General features: G+C 39.3%; 2 protein-coding genes across 2 annotated transcripts; one reads left to right on the top strand and one right to left on the bottom strand.

The window, feature by feature from the left end:
* Positions 1-598: 598 nt before the first annotated feature.
* On the bottom strand, positions 599-8,911 carry LOC126379625 (calmodulin-like protein 4). Its single transcript, XM_050028457.1, has 6 exons — positions 8,824-8,911; positions 8,711-8,741; positions 7,743-7,856; positions 5,448-5,539; positions 3,257-3,364; positions 599-1,581 (listed from the first exon to the last, which is right to left on the bottom strand). The coding sequence occupies exons 1-6, from the start codon at positions 8,824-8,826 to the stop codon at positions 1,480-1,482; spliced, it is 450 nt and encodes a 149-aa protein (XP_049884414.1). The 5' UTR covers positions 8,827-8,911; the 3' UTR covers positions 599-1,479.
* Positions 8,912-9,311: 400 nt separating this feature from the next.
* Positions 9,312-17,995, top strand: LOC126379530 (solute carrier family 25 member 44). The gene is made up of 8 exons (XM_050028321.1): positions 9,312-9,499; positions 10,472-11,193; positions 12,509-12,660; positions 13,096-13,185; positions 14,153-14,278; positions 15,598-15,784; positions 16,615-16,742; positions 17,782-17,995. Exons 2-8 carry the CDS (start codon positions 10,914-10,916, stop codon positions 17,974-17,976), a joined length of 1,158 nt encoding a protein of 385 aa, XP_049884278.1. The 5' UTR covers positions 9,312-9,499; positions 10,472-10,913; the 3' UTR covers positions 17,977-17,995.
* The last annotated feature ends 2,553 nt before the right edge of the window (positions 17,996-20,548 follow it).

The following is a 20,548-nucleotide window of genomic DNA, read 5'->3' on the forward strand; positions in this document are numbered from 1 at the left end:
CCTTATCATATTTGACATTTAATGAGAGTTACGGTTTAATTTGACAAAAAAGTTAATGTGACATGGTGTTAATTTTTTTTTTTACTTGACTTATTGTACATTTGCCGCAGATGGCATTGGACGAGCACTAGTCCAGTATTTGTAAGTAGGTTAAGTTACATGTCAAAGTGTTTTTGTCTGTTGGCAAACCTAATAAAATAAATAAATAAATAAACTACTTGGCCGGACAAATGAAGAATGGTATAAGAAAACCAGGTATGCTCAAAACTGACAGCTAACATTTCAAGGTTAGCCCAGCTGACGTCATCCCACTCTACGTTGCCATTTCGTAAAAAATAAATTACCCACCCATTGTTTTTAATTTAATTTGCAAGGAAATTTTGTATCTTTAGTAAAAGATTCACGTACTATATGTGACAAATAATAGTAATTAAATACATTATTTAGGAATTCAATTAATTTTCAATAATAAAATTTACGTCCTTGGAATGTTGGAGATACCAATTGAATGGTAACACTTACGTCATCAATGGGCTAGCAATGGCGGCTTGTCATAGGATTGAGCATACCTGGTCTTCTTATACCATGATCTTTCTGATTTTCTTTTTAAATGGTAATAATAAATATGAATATTTGCCACAGTAAAATAATATATACCTATATTTTAGCAAAAGGACCACATTGAATAGTGCCATATCAAATTATATTAGGGTTTGTTGATTTTAATAAAAATATGTTTAAAGCAATACAATCGTTTTACTTTTTAAATATTTTATTTAAATAAATAACCACCACACCCTGTGTTATTGCGTTAATAACTAGATTAATAGTAAGAAAATAGATAAAAAATATATATTTTTTTAACAGTACATATTTTTTTAAATTTATTGTCATTAGACCGTAAACTACTATTACTAATTTTTTTTTTGACGTGGCTTAATGTAGATTTGCCGCAGATGGCATTAACTACTTGGCCGGACAAATGGGGAGCGCTGAAGGCTCCCACCCGGTACAACGTTTAAGACAACTGATTGAGGGGATTCGTCGACCACGCCGGCCGGGTCGGGGGTCCTGAAGTGTTTGGTGTCGCGAGTGCCACTATGAGGTTTTGCTCCACCTACAGGATGTTTGTGACATTGTAACGAATACTAAGGGGGATGATTCAGACCATGATTCTGAGTTGATATCAAGTGCAATTTTTCGTCGAAAATTCACTAATGTTTTTGTGTTTTTTAAATTATTTTCAGTTCTATACTTTTGCGACGTGAAATTCCACTTGATATCAACTGAGAATCATGGGCTGAATCATCCCTCAAAGTTTTCGTTGCGATGTTAGTAACACCCTGTATATTATGCTAGGGCCGCCACTGGGAGGTGGCGACAACAACGACCCGGGATAGATATTTAGGAGTCGCCGGATACGGCTTGGACGACATTTATTATTTATTTATTTATTTATAAAAAAAGACATGATGATGATCAGTAGTAATCCGGCACTGGCGCGCAAGATATCTTGACGAAGTCCTCATAACGCACCGTGCCGTTGTTAGAAACGTTTGCCTCCCTGAATATGTTGTCAACCTGAAAAAAATAAAAAAAATACAGTCACATAACATAAACAGCCTATATACGTCCCACTTCTGGGCTCTCCCCTCAATGAACCGGAGGGGGTATGGAGCGTACTCCACCATGCTGCTCCAATGCGGGTGGGTGGACATGTTTTACAACTAATCCGGGACCAACGGCTTAACGGGGCCTCCGAAGCACGGAATCATCTTACATTTTCGGACAATCAGGTGATTCAAGCCTGAAAAGTCCTTACCAAACAAAGGACAGTCGCACAAAGTGATTTCGACAATTTCCCCATCGGGAATCAACCCTGGACCGTCAGATCGTGAGCCCTGAGCCGACGGAGAATTATCCCCGTTGGTAGATTTCGCTTTCAAATCGTTGTAAAATGAGCCCTGAGCCGACGGAAAATTCCAGTTGATATTAACTTAGAATCATAGTCTGAATTATCCCCGTTGGTAGATTTCACTTTCAAATCGTTATAATATGATGCACAAACTCTGGATAAGGGAAGACGGACGGAGGAGGAAGAAGTATGTAAGTCAAGAGATTTAAATAGGATTGTGAAGGGGGCCCCACGTTGGGCGCCAATTGTGAACGGGGGTTTGTTCTAGCCGCGTATCACGAAAGTACGAAAACGACTACGTATTTATGAAATACGTTTATTACGCAAACTCTTACATAGAAGCAAGGCACAATGTTTACTAAAGCCTAGGTTACGCAGTGCGAGCTAACATGCGAGCTGACCGAGTCATTTATTGAGGTGCAGCTGCTACGCACGTGTGACCGCATCATACGAGTTACTGTCATGTGCGAGTGGGACAGTTGCTCGCGTTCGAGTTACTTCAATTTTTTTTGTTTTTACTCGCTACTTGCCTTCCCCCACCACGCGACATGATACAAACGAATTATACCAGTACACTGGTATAGTAGCTGTCTTCTGCGACGCCAGCAGCTTGCATAGTGTGACCGTGAGAGGCGAGTCGAGCTACTGTCATACGAGTACACGGCACAGTAGCTGTCTATTGTCACATCCGCTGCTCGCACTGTATAACCTAACCTCAACGCACAGTCCCAGTCATGACGTCACACCTAGTGCAAGCGTCACAATCAGTACTTATAGTTCCTTGATCGGTCCTCTGATAGTCACCTAGAGGTAGACAAGCTATCCAGATGCCTGGATTCTGAGAACAACTACACATATGCGTTTAATCTTCTTATTAGAATCCAACAACAATGTCGATACCGCGCTCTAATAGACTACTAACGCCATCTATTGGAGTGCCGCACGAACTATTTTACATAGTTACGTTATAATTTCCTCCTTAGTTTCTGAAAGTCGTCCCGACAAGGAAACTGGAATCTAATTTATATTGTTGTGTTACAGGATTGTTTTTATTAATGTTTGTACTGTATTGTTGAAGTTAAGCAACTTTCGCAAAGGCCGATCATAGGATGGGTGACCACATAAAAAGTTTTCACTTCGAGCTCCTCCGTGCTTCGGAAGGCACGTTAAGCCGTTGGTCCCGGCTGCATTAGCAGTCGTTAATAACCACCAATCCGCACTGGGCCCGCGTAGTGGTTTAAGGCCCTATCTCCCTATCCATCCATAGGGAAGTCCCGTGCCCCAGCAGTGGGGACGTTAATGGGCTGGTGATGATGATGATGATACTGTATTTAGGCTCACCTCTCTAGCAGATAGGCCTTCGCCCCAGGTCTGCAGCAGGTTGCGGAGCTGCCTCGCTGGGATTACGCCCTTCTTGTCATTGTCGGCCGCTTTGAATGCGTTCACCACCTGATTGATAAATAATACACATATATAGACTTAAACGACGGTCGAGCCTCACCCAACAGGGTCCACATAACACCAGCGTCGTGGTTCACGCCGCGACCTGTGCTGAATGAGGCCCGTTTATCTCGGGACGTCCACCACCACCTTATGATCATTTCGACGAACATCCTTCTTGCTATTTTGTAATTTTAAGTGATATTATTATTACATTAAAAAAAGTTTTCATCTCGAGCTCCTCCGTGCTTCGGAAGGCACGTTAAGCCCTTGGTCCCGGCTGCATTAGCAGTCGTTAATAACCACCAATCCGCACTGGGCCCGCGTGGTGGTTTAAGGCCCGATCTCCCTATCCATCCATAGGGAAGGCCCGTGCCGCAGTGGGGACGTTAATGAGCTGATGATGATGATTATTATTACATTCCCCAAAAAAATGTAAATGGCGCAGTTCAAATCGTATTTGACTGGGTCAAAGATAAATTATAAAATGCTAATCTAGAAATAGAAGCCAGTCTAAGATGGACAAAAATCAATCCTATTTTACATATGGACTTATTTTCGAATTTTATTTGTGAATTTAGTAACAATGAGTACGACGTTTGACCGCTTCTATTGATGACGTCACAGGTCAGTATTCCCATACAGGCCGGTTTAAAACCATTTAAACCAATCCGTTTAAAACGAAAAAAAAAGTTTAAAACTTAAGGCTGCTGTTGATGACTATGTTTTTCTTAATTAAAGCACATAATAACGGGTTCTTACCGCGTTTAAATGGGGATATGAGACTCATCATGGCACTTGCAACAGTATCGAAATATCGGGAGTCTCATATCCCCATTTAAACGCGGTAAGAACCCGTTATTATGTGCTTTAATTATGATAATGGTGCTAATTCCTGTAAACACCATCTAATTTTATTTTAAGTTATATCTGTCATTTTCTTATCCGCCGAAAAGGAAAGGGACGGGTAATCGACAAGCATAAAATTTATGGAACACACGTCAATTTTAAGCACAAATCTAAAACAACCGTCTAAAAATTCGCCCGGGTTATTCATTTATTTACTTATTCTTCCTAAAATTAAGAGCTGTCAATCATCCGTCCCTTTCCTTTTCAGCGGATAAGAAAATGACAGGTATAACTTAAAGTAAAATTAAGAGATGTCTGCAGGAATCGGGGCCATTAACCGCGTAAACTTAAAACTATGTTTTTCTTAATTATAACTACATTTTCTTGATTTTACCGAGGTAGGGATATAACGGAGTACCTATAAACCGTGTAAAGAATTTTAGAATGTGCAATAAGTATACTGTTATTCTTCTTCTATCGTGTGGGTTCTGAGGTGGAGTACCAACCTCATCAACCCTGGTGTCAGGGTTACTATTGAGCCGCCAGAGGCCCCTGACATGGCTCATGTAACGACTACTTACTTACATCAGTAAGTAGTAACCGGGACCAACGGCTTAACGTGCCTTCCGAAGCACGGATCATCTTACTTACTGTTATTGATAATAATATACTTAGCGTGTTTAGTTCTATAGGTACTTTTTATTGATATTCTATAAATTAATAATACGAATCCGTTTCCCTATCTTTGTCTGTGGCAAATGCGCAAGCCGCGCGAAGCCAAAACCTAAGAAAAATAAAATTAATAATATGAAACATGTCGTGTGATCAAAAATTACCCATAATGAAGTTCAAAACAAACCGCGTCAAGCCAAAAAGAAAAAAACACAGTTCTTTTTTTTTTCTTAGATTTTGGCACACAGTTCTTTTATTGTCATAGGCGAGTTTTCAACGGTTTAAAACGGCAATATTTGTTAAAAAACGTTTAAAATTGGTTGTTTTACATCTATATTCTCAGCTGCTTGTCTTCCCGGGCATGTCTTAAAAACCGACAGAGGGATTGTGTCCTCTAACATGATGGACTAATGTTATGGGCGATAGGCTGATCCCTTATCACCATAAGGTTCATCATATCCAGCTTACGACATCGTATCAACAGTGGCTGCAAGTTGTCTTTGATTACTTGTGGCTCTGCCCACCCCATTAGGGATTACGGGCGTGAGTTTATGTATGTATGTATTCTCACCTCACTGGGCAGATTTTCCGCTCTTGAATGTATGTGCATCACTTCCAGGAAGTCGGCGAAGGACATCTTGCCACCTTTGCCTTTCAGATACCCTGTAAATAACACAATGGTGCTAATTCCTGTAAATACCATCTAATTTTATTTTAAGTTATATCTGTCATTTTCTTATCCGCCGAAAAGGAAAGGGACGGGTGATCGACAAGCATAAAATTTATGGAACACACGTCAATTTTAAGCACAAATTTAAACCAACCGTCTAAAAATTGTACATCCGTCAATAACCCGACACAGTTAAGTAGACAGCACGTCAAACGGATTGCATACCAGCGACGTACCTTTTGATTCGGCCGGGTTATTCATTCATTTACTCATTCTTCCTAAAATTAAGAGCTGTGAACCATCCGTCCCTTTCCTTTTCGACGGATATGAAAATGACGGGTATAACTTAAAATAAAATTAGGCGGTGTCTGCAGGAATCGGGGCCATTATTACAACAGTGTATATCCTTCCAGCCGTATTCGGCCATGGCGACAAATCTTTTTTTTTTCTTTTAAACAATTCACGGCACGGTTTTTTGTTGGCACGTTCAATTAATTTATTACTAATTGTAAGCGTAATATGGGTACTGGCAGAATATCAGTGTTGGTGAGAGTGGGCACTCGTACCATACTCTTAGCAACAATATGCCCCAGTCAGTCCCATTTCCCTGGGCAGTGTTAGCTACTAGTCACAAATTGTTAAACTTAATTTATGTATATGCTATTGTAACCTTTACTGTTTTGGGAATAAAGTTATTCTATTCTATTCTATTCAATCTAGGAACGCCTAAGATGCGCTCTTATATGGCTGACGTAACCGATCTTAGCAGTGAACGTGCGGCCACATTGACTGCACGTCAGCACACCTCCGATATAGCTATATGTTACAACTATGTACTCAAAATACGCCCGATGACCTTCTGAAGGTCGCGGGGAGGTGCTGGATGCGGGCAGCAGAGGATAGGTCATGGTGGCGAGCCTTGGTGGAGGCCTATGTGCAGTGGAGGATTTTCAGCTGATGATGATGATGACTCGGACAAATTATGTAAAAAAAAAGTAAAATAATGGTGCTAATTCCTGTAAATACCATCTAATTTTATTTTAAGTTATATCTGTCATTTTCTTATCCGCCGAAAAGGAAAGGGACGGGTAATCGACAAGCATAAAATTTATGGAACACACGTCAATTTTAAGCACAAATCTAAAACAACCGTCTAAAAATTCGCCCGGGTTATTCATTTATTTACTCATTCTTCCTAAAATTAAGAGCTGTCAATCATCCGTCCCTTTCCTTTTCGGCGGATAAGAAAATGACAGGTATAACTTAAAGTAAAATTAAGAGATGTCTGCAGGAATCGGGGCCAATATGCTACTTTCCATCTAGTCAAATCAATTACTTTTTACTAAGGGTGGTTTCCATATCTCGGGCCTATGGAGTCCCGGACTTTTGGAAGGCGTGCGTGGGGCCGAAGCCAACACGTAGAGGCCCCTTATTTATTTATTTATTTATTTATAAAAAAGGTACACCAACAGCTTATATAATAAAACATTAAATAAAATAAAAGTTACATCAGGAATTAGACTGTTACATAAGCCAATTATAGGTGCACACAACATTTGCAAAGTAGGACAACGTAATCGTTTATTAGATAACTAAATAATAAAATTTAAAAAACAGATACTTAATTAAAAAAATACACAAAAAAGTAAAATATATATTATGCTGGAGGACATAAGTATTTATAAATTTTATCCTTATACTGCCTGAGAGAATTGAAAAATAGGTCTAGATCAGGCATTGCGGCACTTAGTTCATTATGAGTCACGCAGATGCGACTCAACGCTGTATGACTACCGACATTGGTTCTGTTAGCAAGGGGACAAAATGTTATGTTGCCCCTTAAGACAATATATCATGTGGTCTCCAGCCCGGTTGCGGACAATAGGCTCCCCCTATTACACGGGACTTAAATATAGCTGGCGAGGAGTAGGTGTATATGTATACACCTATTATACACGTCTGCCTTCGCCCTCTTCCCAAAGGCAAGAAGCTTCTTTTGAGGGCTTCTTCGGCCCTGTGCCGAGGTTTTTCTTGCAGCTTTTTCCCTGGCTACACAGGTTGTGAGAAGCTGCAGTAGTTTTATGCGGATGAGACATTCGTTATGTAAAATTGACGATTCAAAATGTAACTATGTTACCTATTGAATAAAGATATTTTTGAATTTGAATTCCTAGTTCTTTGGTGCAATGAACATACCAGCAAGCTCCTGTATGGTGGGACTCATCCCAAGAGACCTCATGACCACTGTCAGTTCATCCAGGGAGGTGATCTGCCCCGACCGCGCGAACAGGTAGAAGCATTCACGGAACTCTGCAATGGTAATAATAGTGTACTTTTAATAATAGCAGGTTTATGGAAATCATCATAGGCCTTGTACATCTATTTCAGATTATTCATGATTATCATTGTCTCAGAGTTATTGGTTATACCAATAATAGTGGGTTTATAGCAATAATAGTGGGTTTACAGCAATAATAGTGGGTTTATGGCAATAATAGTGGGTTTATAGCAATAATAGTGAGTTTAAAACACATAATAACGGGTTCTTACCGCGTTTAAATGGGGATATGAGACTCCCGATATTTCGACACTGTTGCAAGTGCCATGATCATGTGGTAAGAACCCGTTATTATGTGTTTTAATTATGATAATAACCGCGTAAACTTAAAACAATGTAATAGTGAGTTTATAGCAATAATAATGGGTTTATAGCAATAATAGTTGGTTTATAGCAATAATAGTGGGTTTATTTATAGCAATAATAGTGGGCAAAAATACTGGGTTTATTGCAATAATAGTGGGTTTATAGCAATAACAGTGGATTTATTGATAAGTTACTGCAAATGACCTCTTAGAAAATATGCCTATGTAATAAGGTAGAAAACTGGTTGACTGTCACCATTATGACTTCGTATCGTTTTCGTGCACTTAGAAAATTACAGAGAGAAACTCAAGAATCTGAACTATGGTAACTATGTCAAGTGATGTCAAATTAATCTTGTTCTGAACTAGTTTCTAAGTGTAAATATTACACTTTTTCTATGACTATGAGACATTTAAAACGTTTTTCACGTAATCTGTTATGAGAATTATTGCTCGGAACACAGCAAGGAACTAATTTCTAATAGATTATCCAAAAGATAAGAAAGAATTAGCCCACATACCATCAATGTCTTGTTCCTTGAAATATCTAGCCTGTAAACGAATTATACATTTTTAGGATTCTTAAACTGTAACTTCAATTATATCTTTCACAGAAATTTCAGATTATAATTACCATTTTTGAGTGTTATTGAAGATAAAGTGAACAAAAAAGTTTATGAAATCACGATAAACAGTAGTTTGTAGTTTTTAGTGAACGCTAAAAGTACACTTGTATATATAGAAAGAAACAGACATATCTATAGTAAGTACATGCCACATCTCATTTGACATACTAATTATGCTCTTCACTGTGCAAGTAAAACACATCTGACAGATGACCATAGACAATATAATAAGCTTTTATTTTTATGTTTAGGAATACAGTCTATTTAGCCATAAAAATAAAATACCGTGAATACTCGCACGACAGGTTATGAACCATGTTTGGTTCAAAAAACACGTATTAAAGAACATCACGCATATAATCCTTGAAGCGGTAAGCACAGAACAATAAGTACACCCACTCCTTGCCAGCATAATGCATAACATAACAAAACGCACACTTGACTTTTTTATGGATATTTGACTAAATTAGTTGCAGTAATGAAACTCAAACTTTTATAATCTGCGAACAAAGATGGTCGGCCAATCAGCTGACAGCTGTGAAGGACTATTTTTCCATGGTGTAATTTATCAAAATTGAGTAAATTATTACATAAAACATTTTTCTAAAGAAAGTGTCGTGAGCTACGCGAACTTATCTACCTCATTTAAGCATTAGGTGTGATGGAATTTCGCCATTACAATAGGTAAGACCATTTTATGTTTAAGTTTTGGCATAATCTAATTCTTACTAGAATCTAAGAAGAATATAATGTATTGTGCATGTCCTAGACCTTGAAAAGGGTAGAAAGCGCGTAAATAACGCTTAAATTAGGGTATATTGCCTTACCCATGTAGACTAGACATGATGCAATGAACTATGCCTGCTAATTGCAAAAGAGATAAGATATTATTATACTGGCGTGATATCGAATTATTTTACGAACACACTTTGTAATATCGGCGTCAAATGATATAAATACTCCACTCTTGTACTAAATACCATATAATACAATGTAATATACTTATTTCTTGTGCCCTGTTTATCAAACTTACAAGGCCAGGGCCAGGGGTATTACAAAAAATTTTCTTGTAAAAATTTTCATTATCACAAGATTGTGTTTATCAAAACTTCACATGTAAATTATATGTTACAAGTGTCATTATATATTTCACAAGTATATTTTACAATCCCTGTTTTTTTTTTTGATAAACGTAATTTCCTGAATGCATCCGGAACGATGGGCAAAGATCATCACGCACTGGGTACCACAGCACAGACACCGTAGACGTGGTAGATTCCGGAAACGATGGCGCGATGATCTCGACGGTTATCGAAAAGACTGGATAGAGCTCGCACAGAACCGGGATACTTCGAAAGACATGGGGGAGGTCTTTGCTCAGCAGTGGGATCATACAGGCTAATAATAATAAACGTAATTTACACATATACATAAGAAACTTGTAGCTTGTGAACGTGTAGACTTGTAAGTTTTGATAAATACGGCATAGGTAGTGTTCCTTATCTTGGCAGTGCCACTATCATGGATCGGTAGAAGTCAGGTTATCATATTTTTTTACCCCTATCTTACTCCTACTTGGGGTGAGCCAGATATATCTTTTATTTGCACTATCTGGGTCCTCATTTTCATTCATATGTAATCCCTATTTTTTTACAGGCTTCAGCGCGCAGCCTGAAGATTTGATCTGAAGGAAAAATGGACGAACCAGTCACAATTAACACAGAATCATACTTCGATCACTTTAAAATATCCTAAATAAAAACAAAAAAAATAGCAAATACCTAGTCGCAGTTGAGTTGTTGAAATAATTTTTAAATCAAATTAATTTATAATATATTTTCGTTACATATACAAAACTTGAAAAATAATTTTACGTTGACTAATCAATTCCATTAAAAAAGTTGTATTAAATACACACAAAAAAAAGATATACGTTGTTAACTGTGTTAATAGATTAAAAAAAAATAGTGTGATAATAAATGTGTTTTTAATTTTAATTCGTAATCAAGCAAACTTGTGAAGATCAACCAAAGAGACGGGATATAAACGAGTAATAGTAAAAAAGTAATTTGTGACTACCATAGAGTATAAAACGTAGATGCTTCTTAGGAACTTATGGAATGCGTTACACATAGATAATAAAAGTAGTGTATCTCGGGATTGTATCTCTAAGAAGGAGGAAGAGGCCGGAGAGAGATCAGGATCAGTGTGTAAGAGGGACCAGGAGTCGGGCTGTGAGAACGCTAAGGACGTTCAAGAATCAAAGATGGCTGCCACAATGGTAGAGACGCCCCCTCCCCAGCTCATAACCACGATAGAGTGGGGGATGATGGACAAGAGCAAGTTCTTCCCGCTCTACACGTTGAGTAGTTTCACAGGTACGTAATGGTATTTTTTTTAATACCCTGACTACCTTGTGAACACGTTGAGTAGTTTCACAGGTATGTAATGGGTATTTTTTTTTATAATAAACTGACTACCTTGTGAACACGTTGAGTAGTTTCACAGGTATGTAATGGGTATTTTTTTTATAATAAACTGACTACCTTGTGAACACGTTGAGTAGTTTCACAGGTATGTAATGGGTATTTTTTTTATAATAAACTGACTACCTTGTGAACACGTTGAGTAGTTTCACAGGTATGTAATGGGTATTTTTTTTATAATAAACTGACTACCTTGTGAACACGTTGAGTAGTTTCACAGGTATGTAATGGGTATTTTTTTTATAATAAACTGACTACCTTGTGAACACGTTGAGTAGTTTCACAGGTACCTAATGGTATTTTTTTTTATAATACCCTGACTACCTTGTGAACACGTTGAGTAGTTTCACAGGTATGTAATGGGTATTTTTTTTATAATAAACTGACTACCTTGTGAACACGTTGAGTAGTTTCACAGGTACGTAATGGTAATATTTTTTATAATACCCTGACTACCTTTTGAACACGTTGAGTAGTTTCACAGGTACATAATGGGTATTTTATTTTTTAATACAGCCTCTGTGGTCTTGTAAATAGAGTGTTGGCACACTCCGGACACTTCATACAAACAACCTCGTTTCACACAGACACTACACATTGACGTTATCGTACACGCGCATCTGTGTGTGTGTCGTATGACACCATACGATTCAAGTCTAAATTGACGATCGGGCCGTCAGTGCGTTGCATGTAGAATACTTAGAAAGTTTTATTATTATTGTTTTATAATTTTGGTAATTTTTTTTTTGTCTGTGTACTTATTGATTTCCGTGTGGTTTCTGTCCTGTGTTAAATGTAATGTACCTGTCTGTCTGTGTCTGTGGTGTCCGGAAGTAATAAATGTTTCTTTCTTTCTAAATTATGTTCGAGGGAGGGTGAGGTAAACTTAGCTCAGCCGCTGATGGGCAGCGGAGAGTGCCGTTCTATACGTAGTATTATTCCTGGGCTCATGATCTGGAGGTCCGACTTCGTTTCCCGATGGGGACATTATCGAAATCACTTTGTGAGACTGTCCTTTGTTTGGTAAGGGCATTGCAGGCTTGAATCACCTGATTGTCCGAAATAGATGATTTCGTGCTGCGTACTTCGTATTAATTATTTAGATTATTCAATGAAGAAAGCAACTGTCCCATTCCCGTTTCCCGCCAAAAAGCCTGACATATAGTAATTCTGATACACGCTCAAACACCGTGGTAATTACTTCCAGTGCGTTGCGCCCTGTACCCTCTGACGCTGGTGAAAACTCAGATCCAGGTGCAGCGTAAGAAGGAGGCGTACAAGGGAGTCACGGACGCAATCACCAACATATACAAGAATGAGGGGGTCTCTGGACTGTACAGGGGGTTTTGGCTGTCTAGTGTAAGTATACACCCCATATAACAAAGAGCATTTTGTATGAGAACCTCTATCGCCGGTTCAACCCCACTCTCTTTTACTGATGATGATGATGATGATGATGATGCACTCCGACCGATTTCGGCCGTGGCGACCGAAACTACTACTCCATGTCACTAACACCCTGTATGTTGTCTGTCTTGTAGTTATCTGTTTGACAACATACAGGGTGTTAGTGACATCGTAACGAATACTGAGTGGGATGATTCAGACCATGATTCTGAGTTGATATCAAGTGGAATTTTCACTAACACCTATACATACTTGTATGGCTACCTGTATGTACTCGTATGGGGTGTAAGTGACATCGTAACGAATTCGTGAGTTCGTGAATTCGTAAATTCGTGAATTCGTAAATAAATTCGTGAGTTTGTGATTAAAATCCGCATTTGGTTTCAGTTTCAAATAATATCGGGCGTTTTCTACATCTCGACGTACGAAGGTGTCAGGCACGAGCTTGGCAAATATGACATCAGCCCCAGAATGAAGGTATGCTTATCGTAGCTAAACTTATTTATAGTTATACTTCAACACGTCCTGCGGGCTTAGCATCGTAAGCGCGCGACTCTTTCTCGCCTCGACATACGTCACCCGTCACTCTCTCACAGTACTGCACAGAAAGAGACAGACGATCTCTGTCGCGGCGAGAAAGAGTCGCGTGCTTACGGTGCTAAGCCCGCTGGACAAAATATAAAATAAGCTCACGACTCTATCCCAATTGGGGTAGTCAGAGGTACATCAATCGCAAGATGAACTAAGTATCCACGCCTTACCGAGCTTTCTGTTAGACCAACGTGATAGGTGGTAAGCCGTATCGCCGTCTAATGGTCCAGCCCATGGTAGAACAAAACAAGATATGCTCAATCCTGTGACAAGCCGCCATTGCTAGCCCTTTGATGACGTAAGTGTTACCATTAAATTGGTATCTCCAACATTCCAAGGACGTAAATTTTATTATTGAAAATTAAGCGAATTACTGACTAATGTATTTAATTACTATTATTTGTCACAGATATATAAATGATTAAAATTGTAAAGTGTAAAATTGACCTCTGAAAATGCATTTTTCGGAAGTGTGGGTTTCCTCGCGATGTTTTCCTTCACCGCTGAACACGTGATAATAATTTACGATTCAAACATGAATTCTAAAACAAATTCGACAATCATTGGTTTAGGTTAGTTTAATGCATTTTCGGAGGTATGTGACCTAACCTGTATTGGGCTGGTTTTCCCTTCGCGGGTTGGAAGGTCAGACAGGCATTCGCTGCTGTAGAAATCCTGTCAAATCTTCTTAGGTAAGCTGACTCTGTGAAAAACGGGATAATGCCAGGGAGATGATGATTGGTTTAGGCTTGTGCTGGATTCGAACCTGCGACTTCAAAGTGACATGCAAGCGTTCCACCAACTGGGCTACCACGGCTATGCGAAGAAATAATATTGAATATTTTGTTCCCAGTCGTTTATCGGCGGCGGCTGCGCGTCAATAGTTGGTCAAACCATCATAGTTCCCTTCGACGTGCTGAGCCAGCACCTCATGGTGTTAGGGCTGGTCAAGAGTCGAGCGGCCGCGGGAATGAGCGCCGTAAGTATTAATATATGATTTTAATATCGACACCAGTCTCTCACAAAGGCACTATAGTGTGTATCATTACCTTAGTTAAGTTTACATAATTTGTATTATCTTTGTGAAGGGAAAATAAAGATTATTTATATTTTATTTATTTTATTTTATAATAATATAAATAATATTAAAATTTTATATTAATAATTTTTATTTAAATATTAATAATAGAGACGATGTCACTAACACCCTGTACTTTACTAGTTACCTAAACGTGCATTTTCTTACTTACATAATGGCCCCGATTCCTGCAGACACCGCCTAATTTTATTTTAAGTTATATCCGTCATTTTCATATCCGTCGAAAAGGAAAGGGACGGATGATTCACAGCTCTTAATTTTAGGAAGAATGAGTAAATGAATGAATAGCCCGGGCGAATCAAAAGGTACGTCGCTGGTATGCAATCCGTTTGACGTGCTGTCTACTTAACTGTGTCGGGTTTAAACATTTAAAAATTTTAGACGGTTGTTTTAGATTTGTGCATAAAATTGACGTGTGTTCCATAAATTTTATGCTTGTCGATTACCCGTCCCTTTCCTTTTCGGCGGATAAGAAAGTGACAGGTGTAACTTAAAATAAAATTAGATGGTATTTACAGGAATTAGCACCAATAAACATACTGGGTGATAGTGACATCGTAACGAATACTGAGGGGGTTGATTCAGACCATGATTCTGAGTTAAAATCAAGTGGAATTTTCCGTCGGAATATTCGTGTTTTTTTTTTTTGTTTTTCTAAATTATTTTCAATTCTATACTTTTGCGATGGAAAATTCCACTTGATATTAACTCAGAATAATCAGATGAATCATCCCTCTCAGTATTCGTTACGATGACACTTACACCGTTACACCCCGTACAAGTACATACGGTAGTCATATAAGTAGGTATGGGTGTTAGTGACACCGTAACGAATACTGAGGGGGATGGTTCAGACCATGATTCTGAGTTGATATCAAGTGGAATTTCGTGTCAAATAATTCATGAAAATTTTTCTTTTCTTTTTAATTATTTTCCAATCCATACTTTAGCGACGGAAATTTCTACTTGATATCAACTCAGAATCATGGCCTGAACCACCCCTCAAAGTTTTCGTTACGATGTCACTAACACCCTGTATATTCGTTCGAATTTAAATTATTATTATTATTTTAAATTAGGGATAAACTCATTTTCCATGCTTATTCACATGGGTATTGACATTAAAAGGGTTATATAGGAACCACTGGAAAAACTAGACGAGATCTCGTGAGACGATGTCTGTGCGTTTTCCCTTCCAGACGACACTGAACCCTCTCGGTCTGGATCTCACGAAGCGGTACTCGCGCGCAGCTCTCGCCCGCGAGGTGGCTATGCGCGTGTACTCGCTGCACGGAGTCCTGGGCTACTACAGAGGCTACGCCGCGTCCCTGGCCGCGTACGTCCCCAACTCCGCGCTCTGGTGGGCGCTCTACCAGGCGTACCAAGGTGAGGCCATGGCCGGATCGTGAATTTGTGGGGCCCTGGGCTAAAACTACTTGGGGGCCTATCTTAATACTCAACTAATAGCAAAAAATATTTTATACATTGTTTTAAGTTTACGCGGTAAGAACCCGTTATTATGTGTTTTAAAAAATATTTTAACGGACATTTTTTTTTTTTTTTTCAAATTATGGTCTACTTTTTACCCCCTTGTAACCCCGGAGCCCTGGGCTGCAGCCCAATCAGCCCATAGGTAGATCCGGTCATGGGTGAGGCATTAACAACCTCCTTTTTTTTGAAGTCAGTTAAACACATTTACAGTGGAACGGCCTCCGAGGTCCCGGTTTCGAATCCCGGTTGGGACATAAAAATCATTTTGTGATCCCTAGTTTGGTTAGGACATTACAGGCTGATCACCTGATTGTCCGAAAGTAAGATGATCCGTGCTTTAAGCACGTTAAGCCGTTGGTCCCGGTTACTATTTACTGATGTAAGTGAGTAATCGTTACATTAGCCATGTCAGGGGCCTTTGGCGGCTCAATCATAACCCTGACACCAGGGTTCATGAGCCTGGTATTCCTCACAACCCACACGATAAGAAGAATATACATGTGGGAGTGGAATTCTCTGCCGTCTTCTGTATTTCCGAATGCATATAACCCGGGTGCTTTCAAGGGCAGAGTGAACAGGCACCTTCTGGGCGAAGCTCCATCTTAGGCCTCGTCAATGCCTTTTGGCAAGTCTGGGGCCCAAAGCAAACCCATCAGAGGTAAAAATATATATTGTTTTTCTGAACGTAACCTTGAAAGTCCTTCATTATGTATTCATTGTTTCAGACGAGCTTTTAAGGATAAGTCCGTTGTGGGTGTCCCATCTGTTGATCCAGTGTGTAGCTGGTACGCTTGGGGGCTTCACGACCACCATACTCACCAACCCTTTGGACATAGTCCGCGCTAGACTGCAGGTAGGTACAATACAATATAAATCAGACCATTGCACATAACATAAGCTTGCAAGTTACACTTCATTAAAATAAAATAAAGGGTATAGCGAGGTAAGGAAGACGAAATGGCCCCCACGGCCCACGACGGAATTATCATTTGTACTGGTATTGGCACTCTAAAAGAATACGAAATGTAAGGTCGTTGACCCCTGACCTTGACCTGTCTGAGATATTCGAGCAAGTTCGTACGCGCGCCGAGTTTTTTCAAAATTTTTTTTCTGAAAAACTATAAAAGCTAGAAGGATGGGACCAATTGCGTATAATTAGGGATACTTTGAAAAATATTCTGTATTTTTTTCAGAGTTCTGGTGAAATGACAACTGTGCAAAATAATTAAACAAAATATACTTAAATATTTTTTTTAGTACTGCTCTATTATGTCTACCGCGCCTAAAAAAATATATAATACTCTTTGATTTATATATTTATACCACACAAAAGCTGATCAAAATCAAAGAGGCGCTTCTTGAGTAATTATGAATTTACTTAGTGTGCGTACGGCTGGTAGGAACTAATTAAAGAGGTCGTTTTTAGATTAATTATTATAATTACATGTTAAACATAATTTTAATCATCATCATCACTATTTTCATTTATTACAACATTGATTGCATCATTTAAAAATATTTTCGACAGAATTTCAGCAGGACGTAAAATGCGAGATAGATATCTCGCATGAGCTAAATAATATAATTATTACACTTGCGACATATGAAAATCGACTTGCGAAAATCGTATTCTGGGCAAAAGAAAACCCATTTTTGCAAACCGTTTACAAACTGTACTACGAACGGGTTTATAGTTGATTTTAGCCTGTAATCTCCTAAGCAAACTAGGGATCACAAAGTGATTTTTGTGATATGTCCCCACCGGGATTCGAACCCGGGACCTCCGGATCGTGAGCTCAGCGCTCAACCACTGGACCACGGAGGCCGAGTCCTATAGTGCAACAGGAATTAGCACCATTGTCACAAATTAACATGATCAAACATCTTTTCAGGTTGAAGGTGTAGGGTCAATGCGACATGTGTTCAAGGAGCTCTGGCGCGAAGAAGGCCTGGTGGGCCTGTACGCGAAGGGTCTGTCCGCCCGGCTGGTGCAGTCGGCGTGTTTCTCATTCAGCATCATCCTTGGCTACGAGACGATTAAGCGAGTCGCCGTTAGTGACGAATACCGCACGAGAGTGCGCTGGTGAATAAAAGAAATGACAGAAATGTATTTTGTCTTATTTATAAAATTTATTTTCCCTCGTTTTTTTTTTTTGACGTGACTTATTGTAGATTTGCCGCATGGCATTAACTTTGCCGGACAAATGGGGAGCGCTGAAGGCTCTCACCCGGTACGACGATTCAAAGTGTAACTATGTTACGTACTTACTGAATAAAGATTTTGAATAAGTACCTACTAATGTAGGTACGTGAGGAGCTCGGTGGCGCAGCGGTGTACGCGCTCGGTCTGCGATTGTTGAAGTTAAGCAACTTTCGCAAAGGCCGGTCATAGGATGGGTGACCACAAAAAAAGTTTTAATCTCGAGCTCCTCCGTGCTTCGGAAGGCACGTTAAGCCGTTGGTCCCGGCTGCATTAGCAGTCATTAATAACCACCAATCCGCACTGGGCCCGCGTGGTGGTTTAAGGCCCGATCTCCCTATCCATCCATAGGGAAGGCCCGTGCCCCAGCAGTGGGGACGTTAATGGGCTGGCGATGATGAATGTAGGTAAGTAATGGGATTTAAATGTATCTACGTAGGTTTGACGACCTCATTATCAATTATTACAATTATCATTCTGGTATTTAGGTAAGGAACGTGACGCGTGATCTATATAAGTACTTAATATATATTCTAAGTGTTGATGATAATGACATGCGTCATTTGTAAGAAACGGAACGTCACTACAAGGGGACGGCGGGAGGAGGGGACGACTCCAGCGCCGCCATTCCGGCAACGAGCTTTTTCATGAACGCATACGCGTGCATCTATCTAATGTCAAAACAACGATAATTTTGTATTCTCTAAATTTTATCTTAATTTCATTATAACATGTAAAGTTTACTGGCGTTTTTACTTCATGAAGATCCCTAAAACACCTGTCTCATCAACGTAAGAAGCTGCGGCAGTGACTCTTCCCTGCGGGACTGGAGCGAGAGGAGAGCGTCGGCAGAGCGGACGAGACGGGCCTAAGTAGTAAAAGAGCCCCCGCAAACCACAGACTTTCTATCTGCCGATAGTTTAGTCGGGTTGGGCTGTTAGCGCGCACACTACGTCAACTAAACAGTTGGGTTGGTGGTGAGTAAGCTACCGTTGAAGAGAAAAAACTCTGAGCGAAGTGAACCATCGGCCGACTAAACAATCGGTCGGTGTGCGCGATTGCAAGGAGCTCCATACTGATATAGCAGTCGGCCGATAGTTTGCTGATAGTTCAGTTTGAACGCAGTTGAGTAGCCCATCAAACTTATTTATCGGCCGACACCAAATCGTTGTAGTATGCGGACTTGCATACATCTTCATACTGATTATAAGCCCGACCAAACTATCGGCCGATAGAAAGTCAGTGGTTTGCGGGGGCTCTAAGTAACGTATTTATTAGGTTAGATTACCCTCGGCCGGTAATAGGATGGGTGACCACAGGAAAAAAAAAAAGTTTTCATCTCTAGCTCCTCCGTGCTTCGGAAGGCACGTTAAGTCGTTGGTCCCGGCTGCATTAGCAGTCGTTAATAACCACCAATCCGCACTGGGCCCGCGTGGTGGTTTAAGGCCCGATCTCCCTATCCATCCGTAGGGAAGGCCCGCGTGCCCCAGCAGTAGGGACGTTAATGGGCTGGTGATGATGATGACCCTAGACCAGTGATGTGCCTGTTGGCTCTCAAAGCGGGAATATTCCCGATGTAAAAACTCTTTAATAGTAAGGACAATTGACTGCTTTTCTTCTTCAAATTGTTCTTTCTTGTACTCTGGTCTAATCTGGCGTAAGGTTGAGCAATAAAGCTCTCTTTATATAAGTTTTGCAACGTTTTTAACTCGAAATCTTTTTTGTTGCTATCGTATACTTTTCGCTTGCGACTACCAGACAGATAAAATTAATCTTTACAAAAATATCCACTACCTACGCATTACTCGAGTTTGTTCACCTTTTGAATAAGTAGTTCGTTGTACATAAACTAGTTAATTGGACCTCGGAAGACTTTCCTAATAATATAATACATTTACATTACTGAAATACTTACTTAATTTCATCTAAAGTAGGCCAGAGCCATTAAATAAATCTGTCTAAGTAGGTAGAGGTGTCAACATCCATACTAAGAAAGAAAGAAAGAAACTTTTTTATTTATGACACCACAGACACGGATTACATTATTATACATTATATAATGACATCAAATCAAAAGCCAACGCACACACGAAATATTTTCTATATAGAAACATAAGTTCAAGATAAATTATGAAATTCTAATTACTAAATAAAGACACATCTAAAACTAACGAAAAACATTTTCTTTTTTCTATTTAACTTATTTATGAATTTTAATCAAGAAAAACGTAATTGTAAGTCCAAAAGTATGTCACATTTTTCTATACGTCACAGGTGCTTTTATAAATTCCATAGTAATTTCGTGTTTTGACGTTTAGTAAGTAACTGATTTGACTAGTTGGAAACTAGCCTATTTTACACATTCCTTTTCCTACTTCTATCCAGATCCTTTTATCTTCAAGTAATCCTTCAGTCTATCGTTTATTAAGTATGTTTATTAATACTAATGATATTAAAAT

Source organism: Pectinophora gossypiella, chromosome 29 (assembly GCF_024362695.1).
Source record: "Pectinophora gossypiella chromosome 29, ilPecGoss1.1, whole genome shotgun sequence".
NCBI classification, from domain to species: Eukaryota; Metazoa; Arthropoda; class Insecta; order Lepidoptera; family Gelechiidae; genus Pectinophora; species Pectinophora gossypiella.

Excerpts from the sequence above, each read along its gene's own strand:
- LOC126379530 (XM_050028321.1), top strand. The coding sequence starts at position 10,914 with ATGCTTCTTAGGAACTTATGGAATGCGTTACACATAGATAATAAAAGT. Across the intron at positions 14,279-15,597 it reads CGGCCGCGGGAATGAGCGCC|ACGACACTGAACCCTCTCGG; the intron begins GTAAGTATTAAT and ends TTTCCCTTCCAG. Across the intron at positions 15,785-16,614 it reads GCTCTACCAGGCGTACCAAG|ACGAGCTTTTAAGGATAAGT; the intron begins GTGAGGCCATGG and ends TCATTGTTTCAG.
- LOC126379625 (XM_050028457.1), bottom strand. Across the intron at positions 3,365-5,447 it reads CGGAAAATCTGCCCAGTGAG|GTGGTGAACGCATTCAAAGC; the intron begins GTGAGAATACAT and ends TTTATCAATCAG. Across the intron at positions 1,582-3,256 it reads AAGGCCTATCTGCTAGAGAG|GTTGACAACATATTCAGGGA; the intron begins GTGAGCCTAAAT and ends TATTTTTTTCAG.